The sequence below is a fragment of the Falco punctatus genome (assembly GCF_963210335.1).
Source record: "Falco punctatus genome assembly, chromosome: 8".
Lineage (NCBI taxonomy): Eukaryota > Metazoa > Chordata > Aves > Falconiformes > Falconidae > Falco > Falco punctatus.
The window spans coordinates 59330418-59347850 of NC_137588.1; the positions used below are offsets into that span (position 1 = coordinate 59330418).

At 41.4% G+C, this 17433-nt stretch overlaps 2 protein-coding genes across 4 annotated transcripts in view; one reads left to right on the forward strand and one right to left on the reverse strand.

The window, feature by feature from the left end:
* Positions 1-397: 397 nt before the first annotated feature.
* RUFY1 (RUN and FYVE domain containing 1) lies at positions 398-15867 on the reverse strand. 3 transcript variants are annotated; one of them, XM_080398422.1, is made up of 18 exons: positions 15581-15867; positions 12084-12257; positions 11638-11755; positions 10880-10981; positions 10427-10550; positions 9919-9977; positions 9236-9301; positions 8520-8589; positions 7465-7566; positions 6922-7038; positions 6112-6279; positions 4525-4622; positions 4108-4227; positions 3239-3368; positions 2349-2443; positions 1871-1919; positions 1613-1690; positions 398-1130 (listed from the first exon to the last, which is right to left on the reverse strand). In XM_080398422.1, exons 1-18 carry the CDS (start codon positions 15846-15848, stop codon positions 987-989), a joined length of 2082 nt encoding a protein of 693 aa, XP_080254548.1. In that variant the 5' UTR covers positions 15849-15867; the 3' UTR covers positions 398-986. The 3 variants fall into 3 exon arrangements, with proteins under 3 accessions (XP_080254548.1, XP_080254549.1, XP_080254550.1); XM_080398423.1 differs by having other exon boundaries at positions 15630-15769; XM_080398424.1 differs by lacking the exon at positions 15581-15867 and adding an exon at positions 12523-12618.
* Positions 12667-17433, forward strand: part of ADAMTS2 (ADAM metallopeptidase with thrombospondin type 1 motif 2) — a 252659-nt gene continuing 247892 nt past the window's right edge. Inside the window, exon 1 of the mRNA XM_080398419.1 lies at positions 12667-12967. Within this exon, the coding sequence (XP_080254545.1) occupies positions 12917-12967 (51 nt within the window). The 5' untranslated portion in view covers positions 12667-12916. The remainder of the gene's footprint in view (positions 12968-17433) is intronic.

A 17433-nucleotide genomic window follows, 5' to 3' on the forward strand; every position in this document is an offset into this window, starting at 1 on the left:
TGCTCACCCAGCGGAGCAGGTGCTGTTGCAGGCTGTGCTACCTTCACTGCTGTTACTACTGGTGTAACACGACTGCTTGTAGCCTGACACACCACAGCATATCACAAACTGGTGCAGAACAGGCCTGGCCCAGCCTCAAAGCGGCTGCACCAGGGAGAGGGCAGAGGCCAGTGCTGGCTGCGGGGCAGTCACAGCAGACATTGTGCTGTGCAGCAGCAGTTACTCCTGCAGAGCACTGGCTGCACCTGGCACCTTCCCTGAAAAGCCTGGTGCAACACACGCGTTGGTCAGTTACTCCAGGTGCATTTTGGCATTTCTAGTTTAGCCCTCTGTGTGCACAGCCACCTGTCTTCCAGCATCATCACTGATGGCTGTTAAAAATCAGAACCGGTCTTGCTTTCGGTTTTTGCAAAAGGCTTTATTGTGTAACTCCCGCACTGTGGGCACAGCGACTTCCAGAACAAGTACAAGGTGTAGCTTTTGACTCTGCGGTGAACAGAAGGCACATTCATTGACACTCATCATAAAGCTCTTTCTATAGGTAATTCATAGATTTGACTTTTCTCCGTACTTAGAGCAAATACAAAACTATACACTAAATGCGCCAGTGAAACAAACAGCAGCACCTACCGTGAAGAGGCAGAGGAACTGAAGTTAATGTGTGGCAAGATGGTGATGGCTACATGGATCAAATAAATTTAGAAATGCCATATACAAATTTTAATACAAATATCTATAAAAATCAGAAAAGTGAACTTGCATTTCAGTTTTATAGAGAACTTTAAGGGACATTACAGTCAATACAGTTTTCTTAATTAGTATTCCAGTTGGAGACACATTAGCTTGCATCATCCCTAGAAATTATTTTACAATGCTCTCACTAGAGACCAGGCAGTCTGCTGCCTAGAAGATACCTGGAATTCAGAATTAAAAAAATAATGGCTACTTTCCAACATTAAAGTGGTCCTGTCAAGGGCATGAATGCCTTAGGAGGAATTAGAGGAACAGCGCTGAAGAAGTAAAGTGTGACAAGTATCGCAAACACGGACAGGTTTAGGATACGATGGCAGTGCGAGTTCGTTACTGGAACAGGTGTTGCAGAAGATGTCCCCACAGTTTCTGCAGTGATGCTACAAACAGAGTGAGATGAGAATAAGCACAGCTCAGTGAGCATCAGGGAGAGAAACTGGGCCTTATAAAAGCTTTCAGAGTCTGCTGACATCACCCTCCCATCGGCAGCGGGCCCAGCCCTCCCTCCTGCAGGGAGCCTGTGTGCCCTCCGCACAGGCTGGGTCCAACCCGGGGCAGGAGCCAGCAGCATCCCCTGCGATAAAGGCACCGCGCAGGGCCCGCAGCATGCGGCCCTCGGTGCCCACCGTTCCACAGGGAAGGGAGATGAACTGCAGCACAAGAGAACACAGCCCGTAACCACTCCCTACCAAGGCAAGTGCCCAAGCAGAAGAACATTTTTAGGATGGGAAATGCCACATTACTTCTCTGTGTAATTACCATGCCAGCAAGATCTGAAGTACTGTCAGTCTTCCCTACCAAGATACGCAACAGTGCATTTTTGTTATCTGTAATAAAAAAATAAGCCACTGAACACCACTACCTTCCTTCTTGAGATAGAGAATTCCTTTTCACATTGCTTGCAGTGTGTTGCTTCATCATCCTTCAGCCAGGTATGACCCTAGAAAATTGAAATGAAAACCTCACAAATAAAATTCATAAAACAAAATTCAAAAGGCAGTTTACCAACACTGTTGGTATTTTTCAAAAGCCATCTTTTAAAGTAGGAAAATCATGGTGAAATTTGAAGGTGTTAAATGCATATGTTTAGTCAAAATATCCAGGAGTACATGTAGAGTACCTTTAGCGCTTTGTTTACTTCTTTAATATCTTCCATCTTCAACTTTGATCTGGGGAGGGAAAAAAAATAGTAAATTCCCTCCACATGACTTTAAATTTAGTTGTGTTCGGTTTTACCTGGCACTCCACTGCCCAGCCACTGAATCTAAACTCTAATTAGTCAGCTCCCTGTACAGCTCCGAACCACTCCGTACCGCCAGGGAACCTGGTCACCTGGAGGTCTGCCCCAAAACACGGTTCCACTGTAAGAATGAAGCATTTACTGTCGTGTTTCCTATCTCAGCCAGCTTACTCATGCGAGGACCTTCCCTCGCTTTCATTTCATGTCTGTTTAGTTTCCCATACATAGTAACTGCCTCCCTAAGATTCTGACGTTTGCTGATTTTTATAACTAGATGCATTTTAAAATTATTAACATTAGTTTGATACTCCATCCATCAGGTTATGTCACTTACAGGAGTTCAGTTCCTAGAACTTACTGGCTGAGATGAAGTCCCATTTCTTGAAGAGCTTGCTCCTGCTCCTCGCAGACCTTCTCTAACTGCTGCTTCTCATCTTGCAGTTTTCTCAGCTCCTATAAAATCGAGCACAAAATAATTTTTTGTGTGCGCTGTCTGACCTGTAACCCAGATCAATCTGTCCCAACTAACCGAGCAGTTCACAAGAACGAGCTCCTTTACAAAGCTGCCTTTTTCTAAGGCTTGATTCTTAGAATTACATGGGTGAACTACCCATGGGTTCTGCGTACACAACAAAATCATTTAACCACTATTTACCAGAAACTGGAAGAAGTTTTTCAGGCTTTAAACATCCCTGAGCATAGCTAGAATGCAGCAGTCCTGTGCCCACACACGAGCGTATTAGAGAGATACTGGTGTGCAATTGTCTTCTGAACTACTAGGTACACAGGAGCAAACTCTCTCTTTGGGTTAACAAGAATGCTTGTGCTTAAAAAATAAATCACATTCAGTTGTTCTGAATGCTTAAAAACATGTTCCTGTTTTATGACAACAGTTGAAAGACTTCACACAGTCACTGAAAGCCCCAAACTTGCCGTCTCCTACCTGAGCAGGGGTAGCTCACCACGGGACAGCTGATGAGCTTCCCAACCCCAGCGATCCCACCTCAGCTTCATCTGCTGACCCTCGGGCAGGGCAGGGAGCCAGAGGTGGCTCAGGAGGCTCCTAAGCCACCGTCATTGCCTGAGCCCTGTACTAGCATTTCATGTGCAGACCCCTTATGTCAGCTGGGCTTTGGAACCCCTCAGGACAGTGGTACACAAGAAATACTTCTACTCCAGAGGCAAACATCACTCTCACTCTAAGTCAGCTTTAATCCTGAACATGGAGCGTGTTTGCACTGTGCATACCTTTTTCAGTCCTTCCATTTGCTGCAATTCTGTTTTAAGCAGAGTGGTAGCATCCTTCTCTTGGTGCAGTTCTCTTTGCAAAGTTTGTCTCTGTTCCTTTTCAGATTTTAACTCCTTTTCCAGCGTTGAGCTATTTAAAAATAATTCATTCTAAGAAAATATATAGCAGAAAAATATCCTATAGCACTTAAGGATAGCAACAGTATAAGAAGAAACACTGCCCAAAAGAGGGCAAAACCTAGGAAAGGAAAGGGAAAGGTTCTGGGAAAGGAAACAGCAGGGATGTTATAGCAGGAGACAAAAAACTGTCTTTCACTTTCAGGTCACAGAAAACAAGCAGCAATGAATGGCTAGAAGTAAAAAGAAAAAAAACCCAGAACCCCCCAAAAAATCCAAAACCAATCCCCACAATTACATATTTGATTACCTGTGATTAAACAGCCACATCTAAAAATTATACTGTACCCTGAAGTCTGAACAGTCTCCAAGGACACACCCCTAAACCCCTCCGAAAACCCCAATCCGTTCAGATGACAGTCACTTATGTGTTCAGCCTATGAGCATGACCACACCTGGCTCCTGATTTAGCAAAGAAGCAACTGAAAGCTCTGCTGCCAGCCAGAACGGCCAGATTTCTACTGGCACTCTATGCTCTAAATGGAGTGTTCTGAAAAAAAACATTTCAAAATCCTCATGCTGACTGCACCATACAGAAGTGTCAGGCATCCCTAGGCCTTGCATAGATCCATCAATACTTGCTGAACCCAGCTCAGACCTACCCCTCTTTAGACTTCAGCACAAAAGGAGTAGAAGGCACTTCTTAAAGAAATGGCAGAAGGGAAGGAAAAAATCCTGATCAGATTAAATACCATTTGCTGTCCAGTTGGGACATCTGTTGCCGACAAGTGTCAAGCCTGCCAGCAAGCTCTTGCTTCATCTTGTTGCACCTTTCTTCCGCATCCTGCCTCGCCTTTTCTGCATGCTGCAATCTACAAAGTAAGGAATACATACATTCATTGTCAATTCACATGCTCCTTACCTACAAGCTCCTGTTCTGTTCTTTTAGATTTATCATACTGTTCTTTATAAAAGCTTGAATTGAAAATGCTAGTGGAGGAAAAAAACCCCAAACTTCTGAAAGCGACCGTTTCTGTAAAAAACCCTGAAAGCAAGAGTCATACCTGTTCTTACACTAAAGTCAGTATGTCTTTAAACCTAAAAAGGTTTTTTCAGATGGAAACTTTCAACAGACTTCAGTGTTGGCGATTTGAGTCTGTACTTATTACCTCTCTTCCATTTGTTTCATAGAGGACATCATCTCATTCGTTTTTCCTTCAAAAGAGGATATTGCTTCAGTTTTCTGTTGTAATGAACACTCTGCATTCTGTAGGAATAAGTGAATAGATATTCCAGGGTAATACATTTTAGTTTTCTAAAGCACAAAGTGTGTTTAATGAAAGTCTGCCACTAGATAAAGAATGTTTAGCACGTTACAGGCCATGCCTGGGCCGAACTGGAATGTACTGGAACGTACAAACAGAATGCTGATAATGACAGAGCTGACACTCCTCCACTTGTTTTGTTAAAAGCTCAGGAAAAAAAGCTTAACTGTAAGTTTTGGCCTACATGATCAGCTACAAGCCAAAAATCTTCTCCTTAGAAATGAGCTGGAAGAAAGAAATTATCAAATTAAATTGACAGGATAAGAATCTAAATTATTTTAATGTAATCACTGTACTCAGTGGGCATGGAACCAGGAAGGCACACCCCCGCCCCCGCCCCCAGCAATAAATACTGCTTTTGAAAGCAAAGCTGTACCTCAGCACCGGGGGTTCCCTGGCCACTGCCTTGCAAAGGCCTGGATAAAGCCTGAACAGACACTGAGAAACAGTCCATAAAAACTGAGAGAAATCCCCTCTAGATTTCTGGTACCAGGTATGGGAGGGGAAGTCGTTAAACTTTTATTTCATTAATGGAGACAAGCTCTGTGTATTTTGTGTGAACACTACTACTCCATCACTTGCTTAAACCAACACTAATACCACAACCCACCCAAACAAAACCCCCCACAAAAACATCCCCAAGCCTCTGCAACAGACATGACACGAAGGATGGAGAAAGTAAACTCTAAAAACTGCCAGGGTAAGGCAAAACCAAGGAAGGGAGACAGGCCCAGAAAGCAGAATGTTTTTCATTTTGCTTCCCTAACCATCTTGCATCCGGAGACCTAGGTGTTATGCTAAAGGGGGTGCAACAAAATACCTAAACCACTCCCACAACTTTTTGGTGGCTCCAGAGGCCAGCCTGACCCACAGAGTTCCTCCCTTCCCAAACCAGTGGTGCCTTTCCACCAGCTATAGCACTCAGCTGACCGTGTGGGTACAGACTGCAGGAGAGAGACAAAAATAACCAGTAGTTTACTATTGGTTTCTTATTGTTGGTTTCTATGGTAAATGGTGTTAAATATGGTGCACATGAAAGACAAGACAACACAGATGGGAAGGAGAACCAAGACAGTTCTTGGCTGCTGTAATTTCTTAAAGGACTAATCATTTAGCGGTTAGAACAAAGGACTCTTGCAAACACCTTTTCCCCTGAGGGAGCTCTCCATTTGTCTCAGTGTTTGTTGCATGATCCTGTCACACACTATGTGGCATACTCAAAGAAACCCCCTTTCCTACCAAACATATCCAATAGCATATCAATAATGGAAGCATAATAAAAAAATTTAAACAATTCTTCCTACAGTTTTAAAAAATACATTCTTAAGAAAATTGTTGCATCTAAGTGTTATTTCATACATCCCCGATACATGATTAACATGTAAAGACCACCACTACAGCTACTTTTTCTATTCTCCACTACGTACATACCTGAGATTTGTGAAACATCTGCAAGTTAATAGCCTTCACTTCTTCTAACTGTTGGCGAAGTGCAACTAAAGTGTCTTGTTTTTCATGAGTATCTTTTTCCAGAAGTTTCATGGCAATTTCCATCTCTGTTTTCATTCCAATTTGTAGCTCCAACTCTTTCTCTAGTTCCTTACAAAGAGATTTCCTAGTTACTGCTACGTAGTCATGTGTCAGGGATAAGCATTTTCAAAACCCAAATAACCCCACACAGAAACTATGTGTTACTCTAAGATAATACCAAACTATGATTTTACAGAAGAACTAGGTCTCAATATTTTGTAAGTAAGACAAAAATACTGTTTCAGCTCTACAGATCAGGGCAAGGGTGCAGACCAGCTGTCATGAAGTGTAGAGCTCAGCATTTAACATATGAGCCTGTCAAATGACACATTTCTCCTAGCAGTTGGAGTTGGGTTGACTTAGGTCACTAATGAGCAGTTTACTGTGCAAGTGACTGTTGTGCATATACCGTATTTTCCTCCATAAAGACAGTTGCCTCTCTTTGTGTTTTGATCTTAATCTCTGCTGTAATAATGCTGGTAGGTTCTTAAACAGGGAAAGATCGTTTATTTTTAGCATTTCAAAACCCCCAATTTCCAGTTCTTTACGGACACTGTTAACAACCAGCATCCAGCACCTTGCTTGCAATTCCTTTATGAATTCTGAGTAGCAGCAAAAAGTGTACAGCGTGCATCTTATATTTGCAATGCTGTTTCAAAGTATGCAGAATCCCGTATCTTTCATTTCACTTCTATGGTTAAGTTTCCTTACCAGCCTAATTTTTTTTTCTTCTTTCAACTGCTTCCAAACATCACTGTACATTTCATCAAGACCCTGGCGCGACTGCTTGTAAGTATCCAATTCTACTTTTGTATCCTCTTTTGTTACCTGCAAGAAACATCAGCAAAAAAGCCACAAAAGACCACAAAGCTATGTATTTAAAGTAGGCCTTAAGTTCTTGTATGCGACACAATACTTTTATATGCTACTTCAAGTAAAATCCTACTGTTTTACCAGTAATAAGCTGGCAAACGTTAATAAGCTGAAATTTCAAATAACAGTAAAAATAAAAAGAAAACATGCTAACACTTTCAATGCTTTTGCCCTTAGGCAAGTATGTGTTTCAGTGTGTAGTAAAGAACAGCAAAAACCAACGCCTGTGCAGACTGTACACATAAACAGCGACCTATGCAGTAGCATGCTGAAGTGTGCTTAGCATTCCAGTTCAAAGTGCTTTTGAGAGCACCAACTACAGCTGATCAAAAGATATCATCGAATTTAAGGATCCTCATCACCGTCAAATAGGTGTCCCACCTCTACACTTTTTTCACTCCGTTCACGAATTAATTCATTTTGTTGTTTCAACTGCTGCTGCTCTTCCTGAAGTGATCCAATTCGGTCAGTTGCTGCTGCAAGCTGTTTACAAAGAGAATGTATCTGTATTTAATCACTGTACAAGCATGCAACATCTGGAGGAATTCTAAAGTTAGTAGCTCAGCCTTTGCAGCAGGTGTGCTGCTCACTTCCCTTTTTGTCCCTTTCATTCTCCCCAGAAGCTGCCTGACCCTTCTGCAGCCACACTCACTGTACAGCCTAAATTAACAAGCCCACCAACATTTGTTCACTTTACTCCTCCTCCATGCCCTCATCAGTTATTTTTAAATATTAACTGTGCAAAGAAATGCATCCTTAGTGTAAAAGGCTAAAATCCTCCACAGATAATAAGATCTGTTGTATTCTTTCTGGTATGAACTAGAAGTTGTATGGCAAGGCAGGGTTGACATTCACTGGTAGAACCTTATGGCATTTTCAAGTGAAGCTATCCCCAAAAGTATTGGAAATTGGACTACATAGATACACTCTGAAATATCTATAATGTGTGTATATATATATTTACGTAAAACCCCACCACCACAAAACCCCAAACCAGCAGTATCATGCATGCTGCTGGATTCTATTTCAGTTCCCAGCTAGGAAAGATTTCCTAATTGAAGGTTCTTTTTCTTTTCTTTTTATATTTAACTCACATGACAAATACATACACACATGTATGTGGAGAAAGAAGAGGGATAAGTCATGTTCATTATAGTGGTATGATTACTTTTGGGTACTTTGCAGCACCACTGCAAGACAAAAAACTTAAGGAAACCTGTCTACCAAATACGTGCCCAAAAGCATTTTAACAGCTAGCATAAGGTAGAAGCTTTGCACAGAGCTTTCCCAATGTGCCAACTCATGCCAGTCCTACCAATCCCCCACATTTCAGCAGTTTCAACTGAAATATTTTAGGTCTAAGGTATATTCTTAGGGAGTTCTGAGGAATGAAGAATGAAGAGCTATGAGGAATGTTTAACAGACCAGACACAAACCTCTTCCTGGAGTTTTGAATTGGTCTTTTCTAAACAGTCTATTTTGTTCTGAAGATCTGCAACTGTGCAACTGCAGCAAGGAAAGAGAGATGCATAAAAACAGCAAAAGAAGTGCCAATGTTCCAACATTTATTCTTATCCTCAACCATCACCATCTTGCAATTGTTAACAATGAAATACTTTGGCGAGCTTGCAAAAAACCCAGAGGAAGGACACCTGTCCCTCTTAAGCACCGAGAGGACCGTGCATTTCCCTACAGCTGACAGCCTATCGCATTAGTTGGCAGCTGTGTTCTAGTTTGGGTTCTGCAGACTTAACACCTCTCAAGTTCAAGAGGGTAAGTGAGTGAGGCCTGCTCCTGTCACTGAGTAACCTGTTGGGGAAGAACAGAGACTCTTCCTCTAAAGAATGAATTTCCAGATGCACTTGTAATAGTTTTTTCTTGAAAAAGTAGCTCCAAAATATTTTGTTAATCACTAATAAGTCTCAAAAAAGTAAACTGTTACTACACAGACTTGTTTTCTGCATTGCATCTGCCATCAAAAGAGTAAGATTACAAAATGAAACTAAGATTTCTAAGATTTTGGGAAATAATCAGAAAAGGCATTTCAGTATCAGACAAAAGTCTACAATACTGACACCAGAGACATTCAAAGCCATACTGGAAAAGCTAAAGAGGATGAATGTTTGTATATTAGAACAGACGGAAATCCCACCTTAGATGTCGGTTCAGTTCTTCCACATAATGCTTCTGGTCAAGGACAGCTGTAATCCCTCCATCTCTAGTTGTAAAAGTGAGAATTTATTGGTTAAGAAGAAACTCCTTTATTCTAAAATGTTTGTTTGTACAAGGGTCTTCTGCACAGACATGCAAATGGAGCTGAAATCTTTTCTCCTTTTCTTACAAAAATACTTGTGCCTGAGCTAGACTGGAAGCACCAGGGAGATGAAGCAGCTGTTCAGCTGCTTCTAGATACACTGATGGCAACAGTTGCAGTCTCTTTGTTCACCTGACATTTCACCTAAAATTACTTTTTTTCCCCTCCATAACTGATCTCTCCCACCAAGACAGCTATTTAATTGAGAGCATTTCTGAAACAGTGCTTAGAAACTGTGGGTGATCTGGTAGATCATGTCTCCTCAAACCAAATAAAAACACAAGTCCAAAACTTTTGGTGCTCTTAATTTGGTCCCAGTTCAACCCACAAATTCTCAAATACCATGGGCTCAACCTCTGAAAGTTAGTGCTTCTATGTAGCTAACAAAATCTATTTCAGATTTTCTTTTTTTGGATGGTTAAAAGAGTTTGAGATCTCTAGCACTCATGAGCTCCCACAGACTGACAAGTGTGTCCTACAAAAAACATAACAATTTAGAATCACTAATTCATCATACGTACTGTTTTCCATCACTGTCCTGTGTTTCCTTAAGGTACAAGGAAAAATCGATCACTCCAACCTATAAAATATATTTAAGATATTAACACATGTTCACAGTGCAATTCTGAATAGTAGCAGACATTACTTATGATTTTTTGAAATACAAAGTTTAGAGAGACAGATAATACCTACGCTCTTCCTAGCTGAAGCAAACATACAAGCTAATGTTGTCATAAAAGCATCAAAATAACCATATTCAGTGTGCTCAGTTTCCTAGTAGTTATTAGTTTTGACAGCTTTTCCATAAACTGCTACTTAAAGAGATGGATGCTTATGTGTGGGTTTTTTTTTTTTTTTTTTTTTTTTTTTTTTTTTTTTTTTTTATTATTCAACATGGAAAGCATGACAATCTTCAATACAGGACATTCTGGACAGAATTCTGGACCCATCTCAGTAAAGTATTTATGGATATGCTTAATTCTACTAGAATCTTTTATCTATTGATTTTATTTAAGTTTTAATCTTCACCTGGGAATCCAGGTCTTCTCCTTTCAAGCAAAGATTTGCATCAATAACATTCAGTCCAACTAGCAGACCCACAATGACTGCTCCTTCCTCCTCCATCATCAACGCATCAGGTTCGTAAAATTCACTGGAAGAAATATTATAAGGCGTCACTGCACATCAAACAATGATAATGGTACTTTCATCACTGAAATCATATAAAGAGTAGTGTAGCCCTTATAAAGCTCAGCTGATCAGTCCCTTCTAACTCATGTATTGCACAAGGCAGAAGATGCAGAACTCTCACGGAAAATACTCATTCCTCTGTAAGATCACTGCAAAAACAATTAACAACTTGCTCTTCTGCAGGTTGCAAGAACAAGCTTAAAGTTAAACTGGTTAATTGATGACCTCTTACTACAGCAATGCAAGGTTTCAGTGATTCACTGAACACAACGTACACACGCCTGTAGTTACCTTAATAGATGCTTATGGTCCAAGAGTACTTTGAGATAATCTGCCAGTTTCTTTTGCATGAGTGCTAGATAAAGCCAAGCTCTTCCTCTTCCCACAGCAGTCCTAAAATGAAAAGTTACGTGTTTTGGTAAAAAAAAAAAGCGTTTTATTAAGTAGATTTGTGCAATTCAAAATTCTCCCTTAAAAAAGGTACATGAAGGTTATTTACTAAAAAACCCAATAATAATAAAAATCCCTGGGGAAAGGAAGCATTGTCTCCAGAACACAGAAGTATTAAAGTATATCCACTGCTTTAGCAAAGGGAAAGTATATGTGAAGTCTTCCCAACTTCGAAAGACAGACATATTTTCAACTACCACCATAAACCAATCATTGTTCCATCCTACCACTAAAACTAGTCTATTTCTATCATCCTGAATTACCCAAATTAAATACTACTAGCACATGCACAAAATGCCACAAAGTCATAAAAGCAAGGGGAAGAAGAGGAAAGAAAATATCTGTGAAGATTTTACAGTTATTTTTAGCAAGGTTATAGAAGTTTCCAAATGCTGTTTTCAATCTGACAGCATTGTCTGAATCAGAAGCCCTGAATATTTTGAGATATCCTCCTTATGTCTTGGAGAAGTCAATGCCTCCTACATACCCTATTTTTTGCTTTGGGAAGAAGATCTCATTAAGGAAGGTGGGAGACTACACAAATGATTCTTTCTCCCAGCAGTACAGGTGAAATGCATCTTCCCCAACAATCGACTTACTTCAACTCCGGCAGATTTTTAACACTAGTTGTTACATTTGACGCTTCAGGACAAAGTTTTTCCACTAGTTCCAAAGGACCAAAAAACGATTTGTTCTGTCCAATAAAAGTCTTCTTTGCTAAAAGGAGCATACAGAGAAGTTTGTGAGGGAAAGTGACAGGCTTCCAACTCCAGAGTTACAAATTTTAGTCCACGCTTTACTTTGCCTTACTGGCTCCTAGCATGTCAGCGAAAAGGGAGCATTAAAAATACTTTGACAGTTTAGGAGGCACAAAATACTGGGTATATGAGGCGGCAATTGCACAGCTATGTCGGTAATACTAATCAGCATCGCAGGGTGGACGCAATGGGTATTAACATCAAGCAGAAGTCACAGAGGAGACACGGCCAGCCACGCCAGGGCCTCGCTTCGCCGCCCCTCCTCACGCAGGGGAGCGGGTGCCCACCTTTCAGCCCGTGCTTGAGGCAGTGCTCCAGCACCACGAAGAACTGCTGCAAGGGAGGGAAGTCGGAGTCCAGGGTCCGGCCCAGGCTCAGGGCCGACTGGATGAGGATTTTGATACTGAGCTTCATCATGTTCATGAGGTTGGCGCGCTCCTCCATGGCGTGGTACCGCGCACCTGGGGGGGATGACAGAGGTAGAGAGAGAAAAGCTGCTTTTAGACGCGCGCTCCTGCTGACCCCCTCACAGAGCGCTGCCTCCCCGCCGCGGGCTCCATCTTGCGGAGGCGAGCGCCTGAAGAGCTGGGTATGAGGCACGGCTGAGTCCCCCCGCCCCCAACACGCTGGACCCGCGGACCGAGAGCTGGCTCCGGGGGGAGCGAGGCCGCGGCGCCCCCCCGCCCCCGGGCCCGGCGCCGCCTCAGCGCTGCGCGGGGGCCGTACCTGGGCGGCGGGGCCGCAGGGCAGCCCCCGCCTCGGGCCGAGGCGACCCCTCCCCGCCCGCGTTACCACGGCGACAGCGCACGCAGCGCCGCCGCCCCCCCCAACTCTCGCGAGACCGAGCGTGGTGAGGGTGGGTCCCACGCTGCGCCGGGCGCCATTTTAGAACGAGCCGAGCGCCCAGTGCAGGCGCCTCCCCGCCGCCAATGCTGGGCAGGCTCGCTGCCTCCAGACCTGAGGGAGGGCGAGCACAAACAGGCGGCCGGCTACCGCTCTTCCTTCAGTCAGCAACAGGCTCTGACAGACGCTGCCAACCTCAGACCAGCGGCCGCCTAAACACCCTTACGAGCCAGCTCTGTTGCGTTAGGAGGATCCTGCTGTCACCTGTGGATCAAACATGGTCACACTCCCTTGCAGAATAGCAGTGCAGAAGACCCGAGTCTATAAGGTAGAGCCCCTGCGTCAGTCACATGCAAGCCTGTTAACACTAACACCCTGCAAAAGTCTCTTTCACTACTAATTTTCATTATTACCTTCCTTTCTGTGCACGTATGTTAATCTACGATTAAAACCAAGCAAACTTCTATCCATATCAGGAGAGTGTAAACAGGCAGTCATTCTAATCAAGTTGATCTTAATGCAAAGCACACAAAGTCTGATCTTCTCCGTAGGCTATTGTATCCATGACTATAGTCAACGTAGCAGATGCCTCAAAACTGCATATAATGTCTTGAGATGAGACTGAGGATTAAAATGGCTGTATTATTTTGAATTTATATGCCAATATTGTTAGGTTACACATCAGGAACAAGAAAACACTGGCTGCACAAACAGAATCAGTGACTTTGAGTATTGGGATGTTTCAGCAGCAATGCTAACTTTTTTTGATGGTTTCCTGAATTTGAATTTTTAATTTATTGGGACTACTTTACTTGTAAGCCTTGCTCAAGCTACACACTGTATTATCCACAAGCCTTAGAAAAAGAAAAAAAATCACAAAAAAATCCTAACAAAACACCTTGCGAATGCAGTGTTCTTCACAAACAGAAACGTAAACTCAAGTGTCTTCATAAGGTGTGTATTAAGCTAGTTACTTGAACAGTATTTTTTAGACTGTTGAGAATTTACAGTCAAGTACATCTTTTGCAAAACTGTGTACAAGTTGGTACATGCAAAATAGGCAGGTATTAGATATATTAGCCAAGCCTCAAAGATTAGGAATCGGGGTTACCTAAGTGCAGATGATCAGACATTATGCTGCAGTCTTTAAGAATGCAGTCACACAATCTCATATCTCATTCAATTCAACAGATTTTTTTTTTTTAACATCTTTTTGAAGCCCTATGCCTTGTTAGCACACTTCAAGTCAGAAAACACTGAAGCATGAAGAAAAGCTAACTTAATTTTTTGGTCTTTAAGACTGCAAGTCTTGATTTGTATTCTTTAGATTTGTAGCTCCTGGCCTTCTCTGCAAGGCAGGACATAGTTTCTTCAATGGCAGACACCATTTTTATGATGCGTCTTTCTATATGTCCAAATATACGCATAGTGTGCAGCACTGTTTACATGTGATCAACAGATCTGAAATAGCAGGTAGAGGTTATAAAATCTCTGGAAAAAGATGGCAGCAGGGAACAAGGTGTTAGTTTTCCACACCTGCAGGCCTCAGCTTATTTCTTAAAAATACCTTTTTAAAATTGAATTTATACAGCTTGGTCAAAGGTAACAAATGAATAGGTAGAATAGGCAAAATAGTTGATTTTGTGTCTGTTCACATTTCACATCTAAGTCACGAACAGATTTTTCTTAGGCAATTTTCTATAAAACTCATCAACGTATTATCTGAATACTTGAACAATTTAGGAAGATAGTGTTATATTCCCTTACTTTACAGATAAGAAGCTGAAAGATTGTGGTAAAAATTCCATTGAGTGTGGGAGCTCCATTTCAGCCAAAAGAATGTTTTATTCTCCACCCTTTGCTAAATACTGTATGTTGTTTTGAATTACATCTATTCACAGCATTGTTCCAAATGCAACTGAAGAAAACAGGGCATTCTGCCCTTTGTCAGGTTAGATCCCAGGTGCTCAAGATGAGCATCCAGGAAACAAATCTGTGAGAAGCTTGGTGTGAGACTTAAAGATGCAGGGAAAAACAAAAATCTGATTTTTTTCAGGACAGAACTTATCTTATACTCTCACTATGCAATGCTGAGGAATTTTCACGAAAAAAAAAATTCATCAGCAGTAGCTTATTACACCATGCAGTCACAATTCATCCCCACAGAATTCCAATAATACTTAATATTAAAAACAAAAAGGTCAGCACCGGTTAGCAAATGAGCTGTGTTGCTCCAGAACCACTCAGTGCTAGTTCCAGACTCTGAAGTTCAAGACTCCAGGCCCAATTCCTTCTACATTTGGATGTTTTTGTTTCCATGTTACAAATCTCACTGAGATTTAATTTCAATATTAACTCAACTAAAGCCCTTTTGATTTGGTTCTAGGAGACCTGTTCCACAAATCTGTATGGTTTCTATATCTATGAATACAATGTTTAATAAAGCAAGCTGTGGTTAAACAGAAGGCATTTTTAGCATTCTTAAAAAGTAATTTATAACAAATCTGTATCTTAGTTCACTTGTCCACTTTTTGGCACAAAAGCTATACAATAAGTATAGTATAGTTCCTTCCCTGAACCAGGACCCTAGGAAGGATAACAATTTGGTTATATCACATACGAGTGTAGTCAGGCTGCTGCTGAGGTGAACTTTAAGGAAGAGGGAGAAAAGGAATCAAGTAAAAGCCTACTGCATAAAACTAAAGTAAATTTCCCTAATTATATTAAGAGTTTAGGATTCTTCTGATTATAGTAAATTTTTTTTAAGTTCTGCATCCGTGTTGTTTTTTAATTTTGCTTAAATAAAACCCTGCAGCATTAGATTTTAAAAAAGAAAGTCAAAGTATTAACCACACATCACTGACACTGATCAACAGCACTTACGGGAGCAAACTTATTTGCGCACCATAAAAGCAAGTTTACTAAATAAGCATAACCATACTTGTTTTTGCTGTGCTGTCATTGCTGACTGGTTTGGATATGAATCCTACCAAAGATGCAGACTTCAGAGCGCTGCCATAGCTCAGCGCCAAGTTTTCCGAGGCTTTCTTGGCCAGCGACAAGATCGGAGCGGACCACCTCGCTTCCTCCGTTTTCTCTTTTTCCTCGTTTTTCAATTCAGTCGCGTTAGGAATCTGTTTTTTGTCGATAATCTCGAAGTCTTCTTTTATTTCCGCGGCAGATGCGGTGCGCCTCTCCCCTTCGGCCATCTTTACCGTGTCATATGACACCAGTCATGAGCAATGGAGCCAGCCGGCCGCCCCCCGCCCCCGCCCCCGCCGCCGGCAGGTTGCAGGGCAGGTACCCGGGAGCCGGCCGAACGGTTTTAAAGCTGCTGCTTGCATAAGCAGGGTTGTAAGGCAAGCCCTTCCAGAACTGAGCACTTTTGATGTTCTGAGTTAAAGACTCGGGGGAGGGGGGGATTGAAGACGAAGGAAGAATTTACTTTTAAACAAGTTACAAAAGTAACAAAAATACACTTGACAGGATATGATTGCTCTCAGTGTTCCCAAACATTCTTTTCAATTAGAAAATTTGTAGTATCTTTTGATAACCCAGATTTGTGCAGTTAAGTTGTGACAACTTAAAGAGATCTTTATTAGTCCGCCTACAATTCAATTCATTGTAGCTTGATTAGAATGGTGGATTGGTATGACAGGTTCACCGTTGTGAAAAGTGATGCTTGCTTGCATCACTGACATTAAAAAATAACTGTAGTCAGTAAGGCTACTTCATTACTGTATTTGGGCTGTGTTTAGTAGAAGAGATCTATCATGAAGGAGAACTGAAATCACCCTGGTACAAAAGTTCGATCGTACTGGGTATCTCAGATATTGATGTAGCCTACTAGTACGTGACTATTACCTGTTTTTACATCCAGCAACTGTATGTGCTTGAGATATATCAGTCATTTAGCCATGAGATAGTAGGTGCTGCATGCTACCTTTCTTTGCTACACCAAGTTTAGGTTTTGTGTTTTTTTTTTTTTTTTTTTTAAGAAATGTGAGAAGGGGTTAGGAGACTTGAAGATCAATTTCAGTAGTCTTGCAGCAAAATAAATCTTCAGGTCTGTACCTTATTTGTTCTCCTACTATAAGCTACTTTAAGATTTATTCAGTCTTCTTGGCTTCTCAGACACTCAAACTTTAACAACTTTTGTTCCACAAAGCACAGGGAAGCTCTTATATTTTTGTTGAGAATTCAGAGATCAGCAGCCTCTTATTCACCCACAATTCATAAGAGCTAAGTATAGGCTTTAAGCTACTTCTGTTGAATAGAGATAAGTTTTACTCCATCTTGTGGACTCCAGCAGTATTTGGTTGTGTTTATAAGGAAGTAGTATTTAATAGCTTTGTAGGTTGCTATCTTGCAGTTGACTATATGAATATACCTCTGTGACTTGAGAAAGACTTGACATTGATTTTCTGTCTTTTACTATCCACCCAGTATTAAAGTCAGGGCAATACTGGCTAGAGAAGCAAAACAGAATTCTAAGCATTGCTATATCTTTTCTTTTCAATACATCTGAAGACTAGGGCATAAAAGTTTTGTGACAGAAAATCAGAGCAATCCAAGACTCCTGTTTACCTCTCAGTATGGTGCTCCCATAAGATAATGATGCATCAGACTCCCTTTCACAGCCTTATGATTAGCTACTTTGTAAAAATGTGAAGTGAAACTACCACATAGACTGTGATCATCTTTTCTTATGCTGCTGTGACAGAAACATTTGATCATTTTTTCAGCTATCTACTGAGATCAAATAGGAAATTTATACTGTACATAAGAAATTTG

Coding starts and splice junctions, on each gene's coding strand:
- RUFY1 (XM_080398422.1), bottom strand. CDS start 15,848: ATGGCCGAAGGGGAGAGGCGCACCGCATCTGCCGCGGAAATAAAAGAA. Junction 8,590..9,235: donor GAACTGAACCGACATCTAAG/GTGGGATTTCCG, acceptor TCCTTGCTGCAG/TTGCACAGTTGCAGATCTTC. Junction 2,444..3,238: donor AAATGGAAGGACTGAAAAAG/GTATGCACAGTG, acceptor TCGATTTTATAG/GAGCTGAGAAAACTGCAAGA.